This window comes from Hylobates moloch, unplaced genomic scaffold (genome assembly GCF_009828535.3).
Source record: "Hylobates moloch isolate HMO894 unplaced genomic scaffold, HMol_V3 SCAFFOLD_10, whole genome shotgun sequence".
In the NCBI taxonomy this organism is placed as follows: Eukaryota; Metazoa; Chordata; class Mammalia; order Primates; family Hylobatidae; genus Hylobates; species Hylobates moloch.
In genome coordinates, this window is record NW_026652285.1 from 12,109,525 (window position 1) to 12,125,857 (window position 16,333).

A 16,333-nucleotide genomic window follows, 5' to 3' on the forward strand; every position below is an offset into this window, starting at 1 on the left:
GTAATCCCAGCACTGGGATTAACATTTTTCATAATAAAAAGCTTTTTCTAAAACTATATATAGAGACCTTGTTGAGAACAGCACTACAATTTTTTTCTTGTTTTTTTTTTGGATGGGAACAAGGTCTCACTCTGTCATCCAGGCTAGAGTGCAGTGATGTGATCATGGCTCACTGCAGTCTCGACCTCCTGCTTCAGCCTCTTGAGTAGCTAACACTACAGGTGTGCACCACCACACCTAGCTTTTTAAAAATAATTTTTGTAGAGAGGATCTTGCCATGTTGTCCAGGCTGGCCTTGAACACCTGGTCTCAAGTGATCCTTACACCCCAGCCTCCCAAAGTTCTGGGATTACATACATGAGCCACCATGTCTGCCTACAGTTTCTTTTCTTTTCTTTTCTCTTTTTTTTTTTTTTGAGATGCAGGAGTCTCGCTCTTATTGCCCAGGCTGGAGTGCAATGGCGTGAACTCAGCTCACCGCAACCTCTGCCTCCCAGATTCAAGTGATTCTCCTGTCTCAGCCTCCTGAGTAGCTGGAATTACAGGCATGCACCACCATGCCTGGCTAATTTTTTGTATTTTTAGTAGAGACAGGGTTTCTCCATGGTGGTCAGGCTAGTCTCAAACTCCTGACCTCGGGTGATCCGCCTGCCTTGGCCTCCCAGAGTGCTGGGATTATAGGCGTGAGCCACCGTGCCCCGCCAGTTTCTTTAGTAATTCATTTCTGTGACAGTTACCACTGTGGGGACATTTGTTCTTGCATCAAATCACTCTGTTAGTTAAGGCTATTCATGTTCTGTCCAACAGCTTGGCACCAACACTTGCTTACTTTTGTTTTCTCTTTTACCCTCTCGTCTCAGTTCTCTCTTTCCAGATGTAGTGAACTGTATGCAGACTGACAATCTGGAACTAAAGAAGCTTGTGTATCTCTACTTGATGAACTACGCCAAGAGTCAGCCAGACATGGCCATCATGGCTGTAAACAGCTTTGTGAAGGTAACTTTTCCCAAGGCCTCAATAACAGAGTGTGAATTGCAAATAAGTAACCTTTGTTCACAAGGAAGGAGTGTAGGGAAGTGTTGGCAATGACTAGGAATGTTCATGTTTTAAGCATTCTGTATACCAGTGTGTGTCATCTAGGGAAATTCAAACCATGTACTGAGCTTTCTGTTAGTGGGGCTTGGTGCATCCTTGCCAGATGCGTAGAAGAAAACCTGGTGAAACCTCACTGTTTTACCTTCTGAGGCTGACAAAGGTAGGCATATCATTATACTATCAGTAACTGGGGGCTTTACCTATTTTATCTTTGTAGAAATTATGCTTATGAGTCAGCAGTAGTGGAGACTGCTGGAGTTTCTACTTTTGTTTAATACATCTTACATCATTTGATTAATTTTTTTTTTTTTTTTTGATACAGAGTCTCACTCTGTCACCGAGGCTGGAGTGCAGTGGCACGATCTTGGCTCACTGCAACCTCTGCCTCCCAGGTTCAAGTGATTCTCCTGCCTCAGTCTCCTAAGTAGCTGAGATTACAGGTGACCATCACCATGCCCAGCTTACTTTTGTATTTTTAGTAGAGACAGGGTTTCACCATGTTGGTCAGGCTGATCTCGTACTCCTAACTTCAAGTGATCCACCCACCTCAGCCTCACAAAGTGCTGGGGTTACAGACACAAGCCACCACTCCCAGCCTGATTAATTTTTTTAATGGAAAATTTTAAACATATTCAAGAAAAAGGACTAGTATAATAAATTCCTAAATATCCATCTTGCAGTTTTAACAGTTACCGACACATAACCACTCTTGTTTATAATCCTCATACGTATTTTCTGACCTCCAACCCCCTCTCCTGCTGGATAATTTTAAAGAAATCCTAAACATCATATATTAAATAGTTTTGTCCTTATATTTGTCAAGATAAGATCTTTTATTTAAACGTAACCACAATATCATCATGTCTTTAAAAATGGACAAAAAATTTTCTTATTATTGGATATCCAGTCAAATCTTTCCTATCATAGATTTAAAGAAAATAATAATGGGATTATTCCCTTGTGTGTGTGTGTGTGTGTGTGTGTGTGTGTGTGTGTGTGTGTGTGTGACAGAATTTCACTCTTGTTGCCCAGGCTGGAGTGCAATGGTGCAATCTCAGCTCACCACAACCTCTGCCTCCCGGGCTCAAGCGATTCTCCTGCCTCATCCTCCCGAGTAGCTGGGATCACAGGCATGTGCCACCACACCTGGCTAATTTTGTATTTTTAGTAGAGATGGGGTTTCACCATATTGGCCAGGCTGGCCTCGAACTCCTGACCTCAGGTGATCCACCCGCCTTGGCCTCTCAAAGTGCTGGGATACAGGCGTGAGCCACCGTGTCCAGCCTAATATTTTTTTAATAGTTGTTTTTTCTCTGTTTGGAACTTAGTGTACATTAAAAAAAAACAGACAGCATTTCTAAAATTAGCTTCTATTTAAAATGTTTTGAAAAATAAGCAATATGCTTTCTTCTTTCTCATGAACTTTTTGTTCTTTTCCTGTGTTTAGCTACATTATAGAGTCAGAACATAACAGTTTGTTCTCCGTGACTGGTGGTTCATAGATGGAATATATCATTGGGAAGAATTCAGTTTACATTTTTTGGAAGTTAGAGTTGTGCATAGATTTACATGGGCTTAAAGACATTTTTTAGTGTAAGGCAGTTTAAAAGAGTGTTCTTTCTCCATGTTCTATTTACTATATTTGGAAGCCCTTGCTAGTAAAAGAGAATGTATGTTAGTCAAGAGCTCAGAGGGCCCTCTCTGCTGCTTAACTCCAGGTACTTATTTCAAGCGCAGACCAGCTCCTGTGCTTCCCTTTGTTTTCTTGGCTGCAGGCCACAGAAATCTAGCTCTCTTTTCTCTCTATTTGATGCTTAGGAACTCACTGTGGAGTAGGGCACGGTCTTTCCAGTTCCTCTTTTTTTTTTTTCCTGTGCCGGAATACAAGCCCAAAAGCTTTTCCTGTTTTTAGGGTAGATCCTAATGGTTGTGGGATGGCACCAACTCCCTAAGCCTCTGCCTGGCACTGGAATGAATCCTGCTGAGCTGTTTCTCATTTTGTATTTAAAACAGTTAAATGACTTCTTCACCTAAACTCTTAAATAGGGCAGCTAAGATTTGTACTTAGGAAAGGAATAGCATGGAAGATTGGAGCTCATGCAGAATGTATCTGGAAGCTTAAATTAATGAGGTAATTCTTTTGCAGCTTACGTAAACTGGACTGTTTACTTTTAGCCACCATGTATACTTACAGTTGTTGGTGATTGTTTTCTGCAGGACTGTGAAGATCCTAATCCTTTGATTCGAGCCTTGGCAGTCAGAACCATGGGGTGCATCCGGGTAGACAAAATTACAGAGTATCTCTGTGAGCCGCTCCGCAAGTGCTTGAAGGATGAGGATCCCTATGTTCGGAAAACAGCAGCAGTCTGCGTGGCAAAACTCCATGATATCAATGCCCAAATGGTGGAAGATCAGGGATTTCTGGATTCTCTACGGGATCTCATAGCAGATTCAAATCCAATGGTAATAAGCTTCTGCTTTTATAAAGAGAGCGGTATTTAAAATGAGTCCCTTGTTAAAGCGTGTTTAATATGAATCTTGTCTTTGGAATACTGGGTTATGCGGTAGCTATGGGAAACACAACTTTGTGTGTCTCACAGATTGTATATTTCATGGTGAGAACCAAGTACTAAAATGCAGGGATCTTAAAGCAAATCTTTGTATTGTACTTATGCTCATATTTGCCCGTATTGCCCATGATGAACACTTTCATCATTTTCTTCAGGAGGTTTGGCCTTAAATTTATATATATTTAAGATTATTTTCTTCAGCTCAATATTTGTGGTATTTTCTGGTGGTGTGGGACTAGAAACTGAATGAAAATGATCTTTATTACCTAATTATTATCATGCATTTCTCTATAGGGAAATTTCTAGGACAAGATTATTTTTAGCCAACTTGGTTATGTTCTGAGTGTTTAGCAGCCAGAAGGTAGCTTAACACCTTAAAGTTTTGGGATCCTTTCCTTATTGGCATTTTAAACTTTGCTTATATAATGAAGGAGGTCAAGTCCCAAGTGATATGTTTGACTCCAGTAGTAACTAAAGCTCGTTTGAATTGGATACTAATTGAATATATTGGATGGGTCATTAAATACTGTTGCCAAGAAGATGGAAGAAAATAGCCACTTTCTTTAAAGTGCTACCTTTTTGGCCTAATGCAATGTTTACTGAAAGGTGCATAACACTAAGAGTAATCAGTGGATAACCTTTGAATATTCCCTTTTAAAAATTATTTATCTATTTATTTATTTATTTTTTACAGACAGGATCTTGCTCTGTGGCCAAGCTGGAGTGCAGTGGTGCAGTCATAGCTCACTGTAACTTTGAACTCCTGGGTTCAAGTACTCCTTCCACCTCAGCCTCCTGAGTAGCTAGGACTGCAGGCACATGCCACCACATCCAGCTAATTTTTTTTTTTTTTGAGACAGAGTCTTGCCTTGTCGCCCAGGCTGGAGTGCAGCGGCGTGATCTCAGCTCACTGCAAGCTCCGCCTTCCAGGTTCATGCCATTCTCCTGCCTCAGCCTTTTGAGTAGCTGGGACTACAGGCACCTGCCACCACGCCTGGCTAATTTTTTGTATTTTTTAGTAGAGACGGGGTTTCACCATGTTAGCCAGGATGGTCTTGATCTCCTGACCTCTTGATCCACCTGACATGGCCTCCCAAAGTGCTGGGATTTCATGCGTGAGCCACTGCACCCGGCCTTATTTTTTATATTTTTTGTGATGAAAAGTGTTTGTGCTGCAACCATCAACCAGGTGGGCAGAATATCATGTACCCCGTGGAGACTTATTAAATATTCAGTGGTGCTAAGAATATGGAATGGCTCAAAGGGAAAATGAGTTCTAACTTACAGGCAACTCCAGTTTGAGGCAGCATCTCTATGCTAATGTAAATTCTTTAATGCAGAACCTATACAGTTAGATGGTCAGGGATAAGGCCTAAGGGATGTTTAGCAGTAAAGTCATTTATGTGTGTGTGTGTGTGTGTGTGCGTGTGCACACGCGCTCAAGTAGCACATTTAGAGATCTTTATCCAGATAAACCGAGAGGAATAAAATGATTCTGGAACAAGCTTAGTTTGTCCGATTTATTCAAAGTTTACATTGCAGAGGAGAGAGCTAGTTTTCTTTTTTTTTCTTTTTTTTTTTTTTTTGGGACAGAGTCTCACTCTGTCGCCCAGGCTGGAGTGCAGTGGCGCAATCTCGGCTCACTGTAAGCTCCGCCTCCCAGGTTCACGCCATTCTCCTGCCTCAGCCTTTCCGAGTAGCTGGGACTACAGGCACCCGCCACCACGCCCGGCTAATTTTTTTTTTTGTATTTTTAGTAGAGACGGGGTTTCATCGTGGTCTCGATCTCCTGACCTTGTGATTCGCCGGCCTCGGCCTCCCAAAGTGTTGGGATTACAAGCATGAGCCACCGCGCCCGGCGGAGAGAGCTAGTTTTCATCTAGTCCATAAGATCAAGTGGCATATGTATGCTATTTATGTATTTGTGTTTTTTATTGTGGGAATCTTCAAACATTCAAAATTAGGACAAATAAATGAATACAATAAATAAAATGAATTCATTTATCATCACTAGATTCACTAGTCATCAATACATGCCAATCTTGTTTTACTTATTTTCTTTCCCCATCCCCTAGCTATATAAAATTTAAGCAGGCAACACATGAATAGGTCTCTATTTGAATTTAGTATATCATAATATTACAGTAAACTGTATAATCTTAATTTTTAACCTGTTTTTCCTACAACAAATCAAAACATGACTTGGGGAGATTTTCGTAAATATTTTTGAGGAGACTTTTAGAGAAAATGTAAAGCTACTTGGTAGATTTTTGAGAAACAGTTTCAGGAATACCTCATGTTTTGTTGTCTCTTTATTTATAGATTTTCCTAGAGCAGGGTATCAGCATTAGATAGCAAATTATTGGACCAACTGCTCTCTAAATAGAAAATCTTTGCTCTTTTGTCAGAACTCAGTAGCAGAACTTTTCTGATATTGTTTGACTTAGCCTAAAGAGGTGCCTGGAGTGTAAAATTTAAGAAGACACTCATTCGCAGGTGCCAACTCTGTACCTCACGAGCCTGAGAACAGAGTGCCTCCTTAGTTTTGTGCCTGGAGTGCCTCACTTGCCTTACTCTTGTCCTGGCCTTGTTACACATACCCATATTAAAATCATTTTTTGAGCTCTTCATTCTTATTTTAGTGAAGAACTGAAAAGTTTGGGCTTAAGAGGTAGCCAACACCATAGATACATACCTATTTTTGATTTTGAATTTATGCTTTTCATCTCAACTGTATTCCCTACTTTTATTACCTTAGAGTATTACAACTGTCATTAGAACACTTAAATTTAAGTGCCTTCTAGGCCATGCACAATGGTAGAGACTTTTACTTATAATGTTTCACTTAGTTCTCACATCTGTCCTTGAAGCAGAGGTTATTCCATGTTACAGGTCAAGAAATGTTTACTCAGACTGAAGAACTCTTCCTAAAGTCGTGCAGCTAGTAGTGATGTAGCTAGGATCCCAACCTAGTTCTGAGTCCCAAACTCCATTGCTGGTTACTACCCTCATGGATGAATGTATACCATAGAATTTAGGCCAGGTGTGGTGGCTCATGCCTGTCATCCCAGCAGTTTGAGAGGCTGAGGAGGGTGGATCCCCTGAGGTCAGGAGTTCACGACCAGCCTGACCAACATAGCAAAACCCCATCTCTACTAAAAATACAAAATTAGCTGGGCCTGGTGGTGCATGCCTATAATCCCAGCTACTTGGGAGGCTGAGGCAGGAGAATCGCTTGAACCCAGGAGGCGGAGGTTGCAGTGAGCTGAGATCTCACGCCTTTGCACTCCAGCCTGGGTGACAAGCAAAACTCCGTCTCAAAAAAAATAAAAAGAAAAAGAATTTAAATGTGTATGTGCGCAAACACACACACATTCAGAACTGCTTCATTTTCTCAAAGTGTTTACATTTTTGAATACATAAAGACTGAGTTATCTGAGCACTGCTTCATTATAGAAATCTCAAAAAAGAAAAAAAAAATGAAAGATACAAAAAAAAAAGAAATCTCAATCCTTTTATTCCAGTGATGGATATGAGTCCTTATTTTACTGCTCTTGAGGAGTGATTTTGTTCCACTTTTTCAGAGGCTGCTCCACATGGTGGCAGCACTGCACCAGCACGTATTAGATTCTCTTAGAAAAGAATTAATGCTTCCAGGTAGTTGTGCCTTAGTAGTTTTCTTGTAGCTCACTTCAGAAGGGCATCCTAGATTTGAAAGCACTAGAATATCTGCAGAAATGACTTTGAAATCTTCTAATATGAGAGATAAATGTTGATCGAGAGCTGAAAATTCTTGGTGTTATGTTGACCTCAAGTGTGGTTCCTAGTGACACTGTGCCTTGCTGCAGGTAACAAAGCTTTACTATAGTTTTGTTTCCTGTCTTTTGGGGAGAATCACATACATCTTATTTTCCTGCAGTTGTTTTACCATTTATAGTTTAGTTGAAACTAACTTTTGATGAAAAGTTAAGAGAGAAAAGATGAATTTAGAAGTAAAAAAATCTCACTCTATTAAGTCCTAGCTTTATGTTCGTGTTGTTTAACTTACCCAAGTCTGTTTCCTTTCCTGGAAGATGAAGGCTACTATCTTAGAGAGTTGTCTGGATTATTCATTGAGCTTTTGCATGAAAAGCGCCCTGTAAAGTGCTTGGCTTATGGGAGCTCATAAGTGGTGGCTACTACTGTAATTATGAAGTAGGTATTAGGCAGAGGTTAACATTATTGCTACAATATTAACTTAAAAGGTTCTGATTCCTTTAATATTTGTTCAGACTATCTGTTCCAAGGGAATTAGAGTTAAACTTGTCGTCAGATGTGGACCTTATTAGTTCATTATTTTGAAGGTAAACCTCCATCCAGAATAAGGAAACATTTTAGAGCTATAGGGAAATAGCTTTTGTGGTTTTTTTTACAAATGTCACAAGTATATATTTGCAAGAAAATGTGTATCTTTTTGGTATGTGACTTGTTTTATTGAGATACGCACTTTTGAATGATAGTATTCTCTAGCTTCCTTACTATGGTTTTCTTTTTTGCTCCCAGAGGCATTTAGGGGTATTACAACTTCAGTTAACTTACGTATATTAGAATTTGCAACTCCAGAGATGCTCTTGACAGCCCCACCACATGTGCTTTGCTTTTTGTTTTTATTTATTTTAAAAACTTATTTTTTATTTTTTGAGAGACCTGGTCTTGCTCTGTCGCCCAGGCTGGTGTGCAATGGCTTGATCATAGCTCAGTGCAGCCTCAAACTCCTGGGCTCAAACAGTCTTCTTGAGCAACTGGAACTACAGGCATATGCTACCATGCCCAGCTAATTTATTTTATTTTATTTTTTGTAGAGATGGGTCTTGTTTTGTTGCCCAGGTTGGTCTCAATCTCCTAGCTTAAAGCAGGCCTCCTGCCTCAGCCTCTCAACGTACTGAGATTGTAGGCGTGAGCCACCATGCCTGGCCTGCTTTTTGTCTTTCTGGGTTCAGTCCTCCTAAGTCCCTTTGGCTTACTGCCTAGCCCCTTTGATCTTCATCTTCCAGACCGTCTATCACTCTCACAGCTGCCCATGAGAATACCTATGCTTCATTGTTCTGTCCTCTGCAAAATTACAAACTGTTGAATTAGTAAAAAAAAAAAAAATTTCTCATTTGTTAAGTGTTCTGCACAAGCAGCATGCTCTCAGAATAGCCTCAATTCAGGCCAAATATAATCTTTAGCAAAAGTTATAGTTAAACTTCCAGCTTCTTTTAATTTGAACTTTTGCTTGAAAACCATTTTATGAAAAATAACATTTTTCTTCTCAGAAAGCAGTATGTATTTTGACTATGTGCTAGCCAACACATAGACACAGTATGGGATTATGATGGTGGTCCTCAACCAGGAGTGATTCTACTCTCCAGGGACATTTGGCAATGTCTAGTAACATTTTTTTGGTTGTCAAACCTGATGGGAGGAGTGCTACTGGCATATATTGGGTAGAGTCCAGGGATGTTTTCAACATCCTTCAGTGTACAGGACAGTCCCCCCACAACAAAGAATTATCCAGCAGTAAATGTCAGTAATGCCAAGGTTGTGAAACCCTGGATTATGGAAATAGCATTGAGGCTTTAGAGCCAGAGTGGCTGCTGTTTGAGTCCTGGCTTGGCTGCTTACTAGAAATGTGGCTTTGAACAAGTTATTTAAAATGAGCTTCAGTTGTCTTATATGTAAAACTGAGGTAATAATGCCTATTTTAGTGAATTATTTTGAAGATGAAAGAATAATGTATTTAAAATTTTAAACTTTGCCCGATATATGGTAAATGCTTAATAAACTGCAGCTATTCTTGAGGAAGTAGCCTAACATTATGCACCTTCCGGTTGTTGTAATCTTCATTTAGGCATTAGGAAGTTACTTGTGTGGTGATTTGATGTCAACCTAAGATGATAAAATATTGAAAAATGCCATCTGTCTAGATCTCTTTCTAAGCTCAAGGAAGATTTTCGTCAGAATATATTTGGTATTCATATAGGCTATGTTAAACTGTCTATTAAAGGTAGGCCCAGAATGCATAGAAAAACTTAACGACTTCACATAATTTAGTACATTAACTATAGGATTGTTGTTATCCTTAAATATATATTAGTAAGTAACAATTACAAAATTAAAATATTATACATAAATTAAAAATGTATAATACTTTTCATATCAAATGTCCATGAAGGGGTTAGAGCTGGTAGAATTTTAGGCACATATGAGAATGTCAGTATGTGGTGAGCACTTGATAAGAGTAACATTGAAGGTAATATATTCAGTCTGTATCTGAGTTCCCCAAATTGTGTTTCATATTAAAAAAAGGAGCTGCTGTTAATTTCTGCAGGATTGAAGTTTGAGTAAGTGGAATCATTGGGGGCTGCTTTGATAATGAGGCCAACTTCCCAGCTCTTGAATTTCCCGCCAGTTGGTCTGAGTGTATTTCTGTCTCTGCTTATAGAGAAAGCAAACACTTTTTGTTTTCCTTTTGTAATGTGCTTTGTGGAAATCATTTTCTGTGTCACTTTTTAAAAATAATTTCATCGTTTTATATTATTATGAACTTAGGTTTTAAAAAATACCTTTTTTTTTTTTTTTGGAGACAGGGTCTCGCTTGGTCGCCCAGGCTGGAGTGCAGTGGCGCAATCTCGGCTCACTGCAAGCTCCACCTCCTGGGTTCACGCCATTCTCCTGCCTCAGACTCCCGAGTAGCTGGGACTACAGGTGCCCGCCACTACACCCAGCTAATTTTTTTTGTATTTTTAGTAGAGACGGGGGGGGGTTTCACCGTGTTAGCCAGAATGGTCTCAATCTTGTGACCTCGTGATCCGCCCGTCTCGGCCTCCCAAAGTGCTGGGATTACAGGCGTGAGCCACCGCATCCGGCCAAAATACCTCATTTTTTAGAGGAACAATTTTAAATTTATAGAAAAGTTTCAAAGACAGTACAGAAAGTTTTCATATACCCTTCAGTCAGTTTCACCTGATGTTAACATCTTACGTAACCATGGTACATTTGCCAAAACTAGGCAATTAGCATTGGGATGTTACTATTAACCAAAGTAGAATTTCACCAGTTTCAACACTAATGTCCTTTTGCTATTCCAGGATTCAGTCCGGAATACCGAATTGCGTTTAGTCACTTCCTTTTGTAATGCATCAGTCTACTCTGTTTGAAGGTAGCTCAAAAACAGAAAAGTGCTTTACAACCATGAAATGGCATTTTTTATCCAGTCACCATAGCATAGTGGTTGAAACTCAGGCTCTAGAACCAAAATAGACTTGGATTTGTATCCTGGTTCTGCTGTTCCTTAAACGTGTGGTGTCTCTAAATTTTAGTATCCTCATCTACAAAGTGGAGATTACAAATAGTGCTACTATCGTAGGATTGTTGTGAACATTAAAGGACAGAGGGCTTGCAAAGCACTTAATACTGGTCCTCATATGGAGTAAGCCCCTAATAATAATAATTTTTTTTTTTTTTTTTTTTGAGACAAAGTCTCGCTCTGTCGCGCAGGCTGGAGTACAGTGGCACAATCTCGGCTCACTGCAACCTCCATCTCCTGGGCTCAAATAATTCTCCCACTTCAGCCTTCTGAGTAGCTGAGAGCACAGGCACATGCCATCATGCCTGGCTAAGTTTTGTATTTTTAGTAGAGACAGGGTTTCACCATGTTGGCCAGGCTGGTCTTGAATTCCTGACCTCAAGTGATGTGCCTGCCTCAGCCTCCCAAAGTGCTGGGATTACAGGCGCGAGCCACCATGCCCAGCAGAAACATATATTCTATATTGTACAGTGATTGTAGTGCCGGATATTAATAATTTTAGAAGGGTTAGTATTTCAGTGGCAAAATTTACTTTTTAATTTTATAAGATTAAAATTTTAAGGTTAAGATTAAAACTTTTAGGATGAAGAATTTTAACGATTAAATTTTTTAAAGCTCTGAGGGCAATTTACCCACAAATGAAGCTAAATCTACTAAGAGTACACTTACTCCTTTTACAAGGTAATTATTCAAGGGTGTACGTTTAAAGTGGTTCTCAACAGCAACTTCCTGAAAACTGGATCTGTTGTGTGTTTTGGTGGTTTACCAGTAGATTAAGGCTCATTTGTCACTTTAAGATGACCTCAAGGCTGTAATTTGGCTGGGGAATACTTTACTCTCAAAAATGGGGAGATCATAAGTGGTGTGATAATAAGTGTTTTATTTTGTTCAAGTTGCAGCTTGCTTTAATGAATTTTAGGGGCTATGGTCCAAATAACTGTGATGGTTAGGGGCATGCCTTTTATTTGTTTATCAATATTTATTTGTAGTGTTTTGGCTTTGAGAGTACTTGAATTTTGTTAAATCATATCTTAAACCACTTAAGTAATGAATTTTATTTTTTGTAAACCTTGTTACCATGTAATCAGACTTTCTTTTCATAATGAGATGTGTTGGCTCACTAGGTAGTTTTACCTCTCATTCTAAGGAAGAAGATGGGGAAAAAATGGAATATTCTAGATTGTAATGTAGCAGGCATATTAACAGTTGGCATTCTAGACAGTGTTTTGGATTAAAGTATAAGCCCTAAGTTTTACTTGTTTGACTGATACTGCAGTCATTGTCTCCTTGAGGAGATAATAATGACTGAAACTCTCAGAACAAATATGTTGTCCTGTGCCTCACATGTCATTTGAGGTCATTCTGTAAAGGAGATAGCAATATTCTAAACCATTGCTAATTTAGAATAAAAATATGTAAACCACCTGTGTATTTCCTCATAATAGTTTTCGTCAGTTACTCTACTGCTTTCACTTTGTTCAAGTCTTCAGGGATACCAGCCAAAATAATTGTAAATTGAGCAGAAAAACTGAAGCATAAATCTGTTCATAGTATGTGACCTTGAAGGTCATTGCTGGAAATCAAAGTCCTGTAAATAGTAATTTACTTAACAGGAAGAAGTCACTGAACTGGAAAATGGTAAGTTTCTTAGGCTCCAAGGCCATGAAAATGAGTGAAATTAGAGTGCAGGGTGAAAATCATTTTAAGGGACAGGGAAATGGGTGAGAGATTCCTCGTATGTGAGCTTATGTGTGTGATATTCCACTCCCAGTTTATATCTAGATTTCCCTTGAGAGTCCTTTTTTTTACAGGGACATTTTTATTCTAACCATACCTACTGTACCAGCTCACTCCTTCTTTAACAAAATGAGGTCAAATTTATTATCCTCAACTGCTGCAGATAAGACAGGTATAGATCATAAATCATATTTTATAGCTAGATAGTAAATCTTTGCCTCTTTAAGTACTGTCAGGATATGATTATCTCTGAAATATATAAAGTAGAAGAATACATTTTTCTCCTTGTATATAAATCTACATGTCACCTTTGCTGGAAATAATTTTTGGATTATATTATCCTCCCCTACTCTGAATCTTCTTTCCCTTCCCTTAGTTGAAGTTCACAAGTCTTGGAAGCTCTAAAAATGCTGGAGACCAAGTATTAGTACTCAGACACTGGAATCAGATGCAGACCTTGAGTTCAGATTCAAGCAAGAATCCCTTTCTGGCTGTGTTGACCCTAAGCAAGTCACTGAACTTCTCTAAGTCAGTTTTGTTATCTGTAATAGGTGGCTTTTAGTAGCAGCTGCTTCAGAGTTGTTATGAGGATTAATAGCACAAAGTAAGTGTTCAATACATTTTAGCTATTCCAGTCTTTTATCTCTGTAAAACTCATTCTATTAGTATAATGTAAGTAAAAATACAAATTGCTTATCGTTAAAAATTCAGGCTGGGTATGGTGGTTCACACCTGTAATATTAGCACTTTGGGAGGCCAAGGCAGGAAGATTGCCTGAGGCCAGGAGTTTGAGAGCAGCCTGGGCAACATAGCAAGACCCTGTTTCTATTTAAAAAAAAAAAAAAATCAGCAGACTCCACAGGTCCATAAGGAAATATCATATTGAAGCGAAGTCTGTAATTACGGCAGAGAAAGATTTGTTTAGGATTGAGTATGATTTTACACATCTACATATGCTGCTTTTATATATATGTGTTTAATATCTATATCTGTAAAGTATACATAATTGGGTTAGCTCTTTGAGGGGATGTGAGGGGTGGGGAATGTTTAGTTGCAGTCTCCCCAAGAATAGAATTTACCATAATTGGGAGGCAAGATGAATAAAGGATTTTTTTTAGTTTTTTATTTTATTTTTATTTTTTTGGAGACAGGGTCTCGTTCTGTTGTCCAGGCTAGACTGCAGTGGTGTGATCTTGGCTTACTGCAACCTCTGCCTCCCATGTTCAAGTGATTCTCGTGCCTCAGCCTCCTGAGTAGCTGGGATTACAGGTATGCACCACCATGCCTGGCTAATTTTTGGTATTTTAATTAGAGACAGGGTTTCACCATGTTGGCCAGGCTGATCCCAAGCTTCTGGCCTCAAGTGATCCACTTGTTTCAGCCTCCCAAAGTGCTGGGATTACAGGCGTGAACTACCGTGCTCAGCCAAGGATTTATTTTTTTAATGCTGTAGATGCGTCCCTTTGTAACCTAGATGCCAACTTTTTATAAATCAACTCGTGCTGAGGAAGCTGTCTTAAGAAACCCTATTTGTAGGCCAGGTACCTTATGGTGGCTCACACCTGTAATCTCAGCACCTTAGGAGGCCAAGATGGGAGGACTGCATGAGGCTAGGAATTTGAGACCAGCCTGGACAACATAGTGAGACCCCTGTCTCTACCAAAAAAAAAAAAAAAATTAGCCAGGCATGGTGGCATGCACTGTGGTCCCATCTGCTAGTTCAAGATTACAGTGAACTATATGATTATGCCACTACACTGTAGCCTGCGTGACAGGCAAGACCCTGTCTCTTAAAACCAACCAACCAAACAAACCCCAAGGAAATCCTATTTAAAAATTCATTTTTAAAGCTAAACTTTCTCTAGAAACTCCCTTTTTTGGCTGGGTATGGTGGCTCACATCTGTAATCCCAGCACTTTAGGAGGCCAAACTTGGAGGATTACTTGAGACCAGGAGTTCAAGACCAGCCTGGGCAATATAGCCAGACCCCATCTCTAAAAATATAATTAAGAAACTTGACTGGGTGTGGTGGTACAAGCCTGTAGTCCTGGCTACTCAGGAGGCTGAGGTGGAAGGATCTCTTGAGTCCAGGAGTTTGAGATTACAGTGAGCTGTGATCAGTGCCACTGCATTCCAGCCTGGGCAACAGAGTGAGACCCTGTCTCTTTAAAAAAATGCAATTTTTTTTCTTGGAAACTCTAATTTTTCTGAAATGGTAGCTAAAAGACCATTGTTCTCTTTGTGTCACTATTTCCTAAGAGAAATGCCAATTTTTTGACAGGAGAAGTGTTACACATAGTTGTGTTAACAGTTCTAAATCAAAGTAATAGTTCAAATGAAAGAAGCACACCTTTGTCTTAGTATACAGGCGAGTCAAAGCAGTTATTGTAAGGGTTGGATTTGTTCTTTTGTGATATTATTGTCTAGAGAAGACTGGAGGAAGAGGAAGTGAATCTTAAGTTTCAATCTATTATTTTTAAAGTTTATTTTAAAAACTAAACAATATATGTTCATAGTACGGAATTCCAAAGAAACAGTATAAACATTGACAAGTGAGTTGTCCTGTACACTCTAGCCACCCAGTTGCTGTCTCAAAGTCAGTCTTTTTCTTTAAGATACTTTAGATTCAGTGCAACTGGTTTTAAGTTTTCATTGAAGAGTGAGAGAAACTCGGCTTACGGACCAGGAAAACTGGGAGTGCTGCCTGGTGAGCCTGCCTCAGTATGTTGCTGAAAATGTAACAGTCTGACTGTGGAGATTAGGAGATGAAAGTGTAGAGATAGGATGGAAGGAACTTTAAGAAATTTTGGAGAAACTTTAGAGTTTTGGTATAGAGGGGTAGGATAGCATCTCCTCTGGATAGTCACCATTTGGCAGTGATCTCTCTCATCTGTGCAGGCTTTGCTAAACAATCCTCTAATCTGATCTTTCTGGATCCTTAAGTTAGACTTACTTTTCTCCATTTCGTTTCTTGTTTTAATGTCATGATAAGTGGCAATTGCCTATTTAAACATCAGACCATACACTTCTTTAGGTGCATTATACACTTGGTTTAATTTCCAGTTGCCTATAATAACAGAGGATTTCTAATTGCTCATTCTGTTTAGTATCCTTCTATTCTTTCTCTCCCCATTGCTGTTTTTAATTCTCCCTATTCTCTCGTTTTCTTTGTTTATATTTCCTATTACTAGACCTTATATTTAATCTTTTTGTTTTTTTAAACATGAAAAGGGTTTCACTGACGGAAGTGGTAATTTATTTCAGACAACTGGTAACCAAGACTGGGCATGTGTTGGCAGCAATAAATCAAAACAGGCATTTGGCCTTCTGGTATGATATTTTGATCCTTTAGACTATAATAAGGTCAACTATGTACGTTGTGCAAGGGAAATAAAATATCTTTCTTGCACGTGAAACACATAGAAGGGATTATTATTTCTCTCTTTATGGCTTTTCTCATGCTTGATGATAGAGTTAGCAAACAAAAATTAAGTCAGAAAAGAGCCTTATACATGTTACCATCCAGTAGGTGGGCTAGATAAGTTTTCCTGATTTGGCTTAACAAGAATAAAATAGTATATCTGTAACCATATTTACCAAG

General features: G+C 39.1%; 1 protein-coding gene across 6 annotated transcripts in view; it reads left to right on the forward strand.

Annotated features, from left to right (window-relative positions):
• Nucleotides 1-16,333, forward strand: part of AP2B1 (adaptor related protein complex 2 subunit beta 1) — a 146,025-nt gene that overhangs the window by 30,117 nt on the left and 99,575 nt on the right. For all 6 annotated transcript variants that reach the window (XM_032162987.3, XM_032761062.2, XM_032162986.2 and 3 more), the window contains 2 exons: nucleotides 861-996; nucleotides 3,313-3,558. In XM_032162987.3, coding sequence (XP_032018878.1) covers nucleotides 861-996; nucleotides 3,313-3,558 — 382 coding nt within the window. The remainder of the gene's footprint in view (nucleotides 1-860; nucleotides 997-3,312; nucleotides 3,559-16,333) is intronic.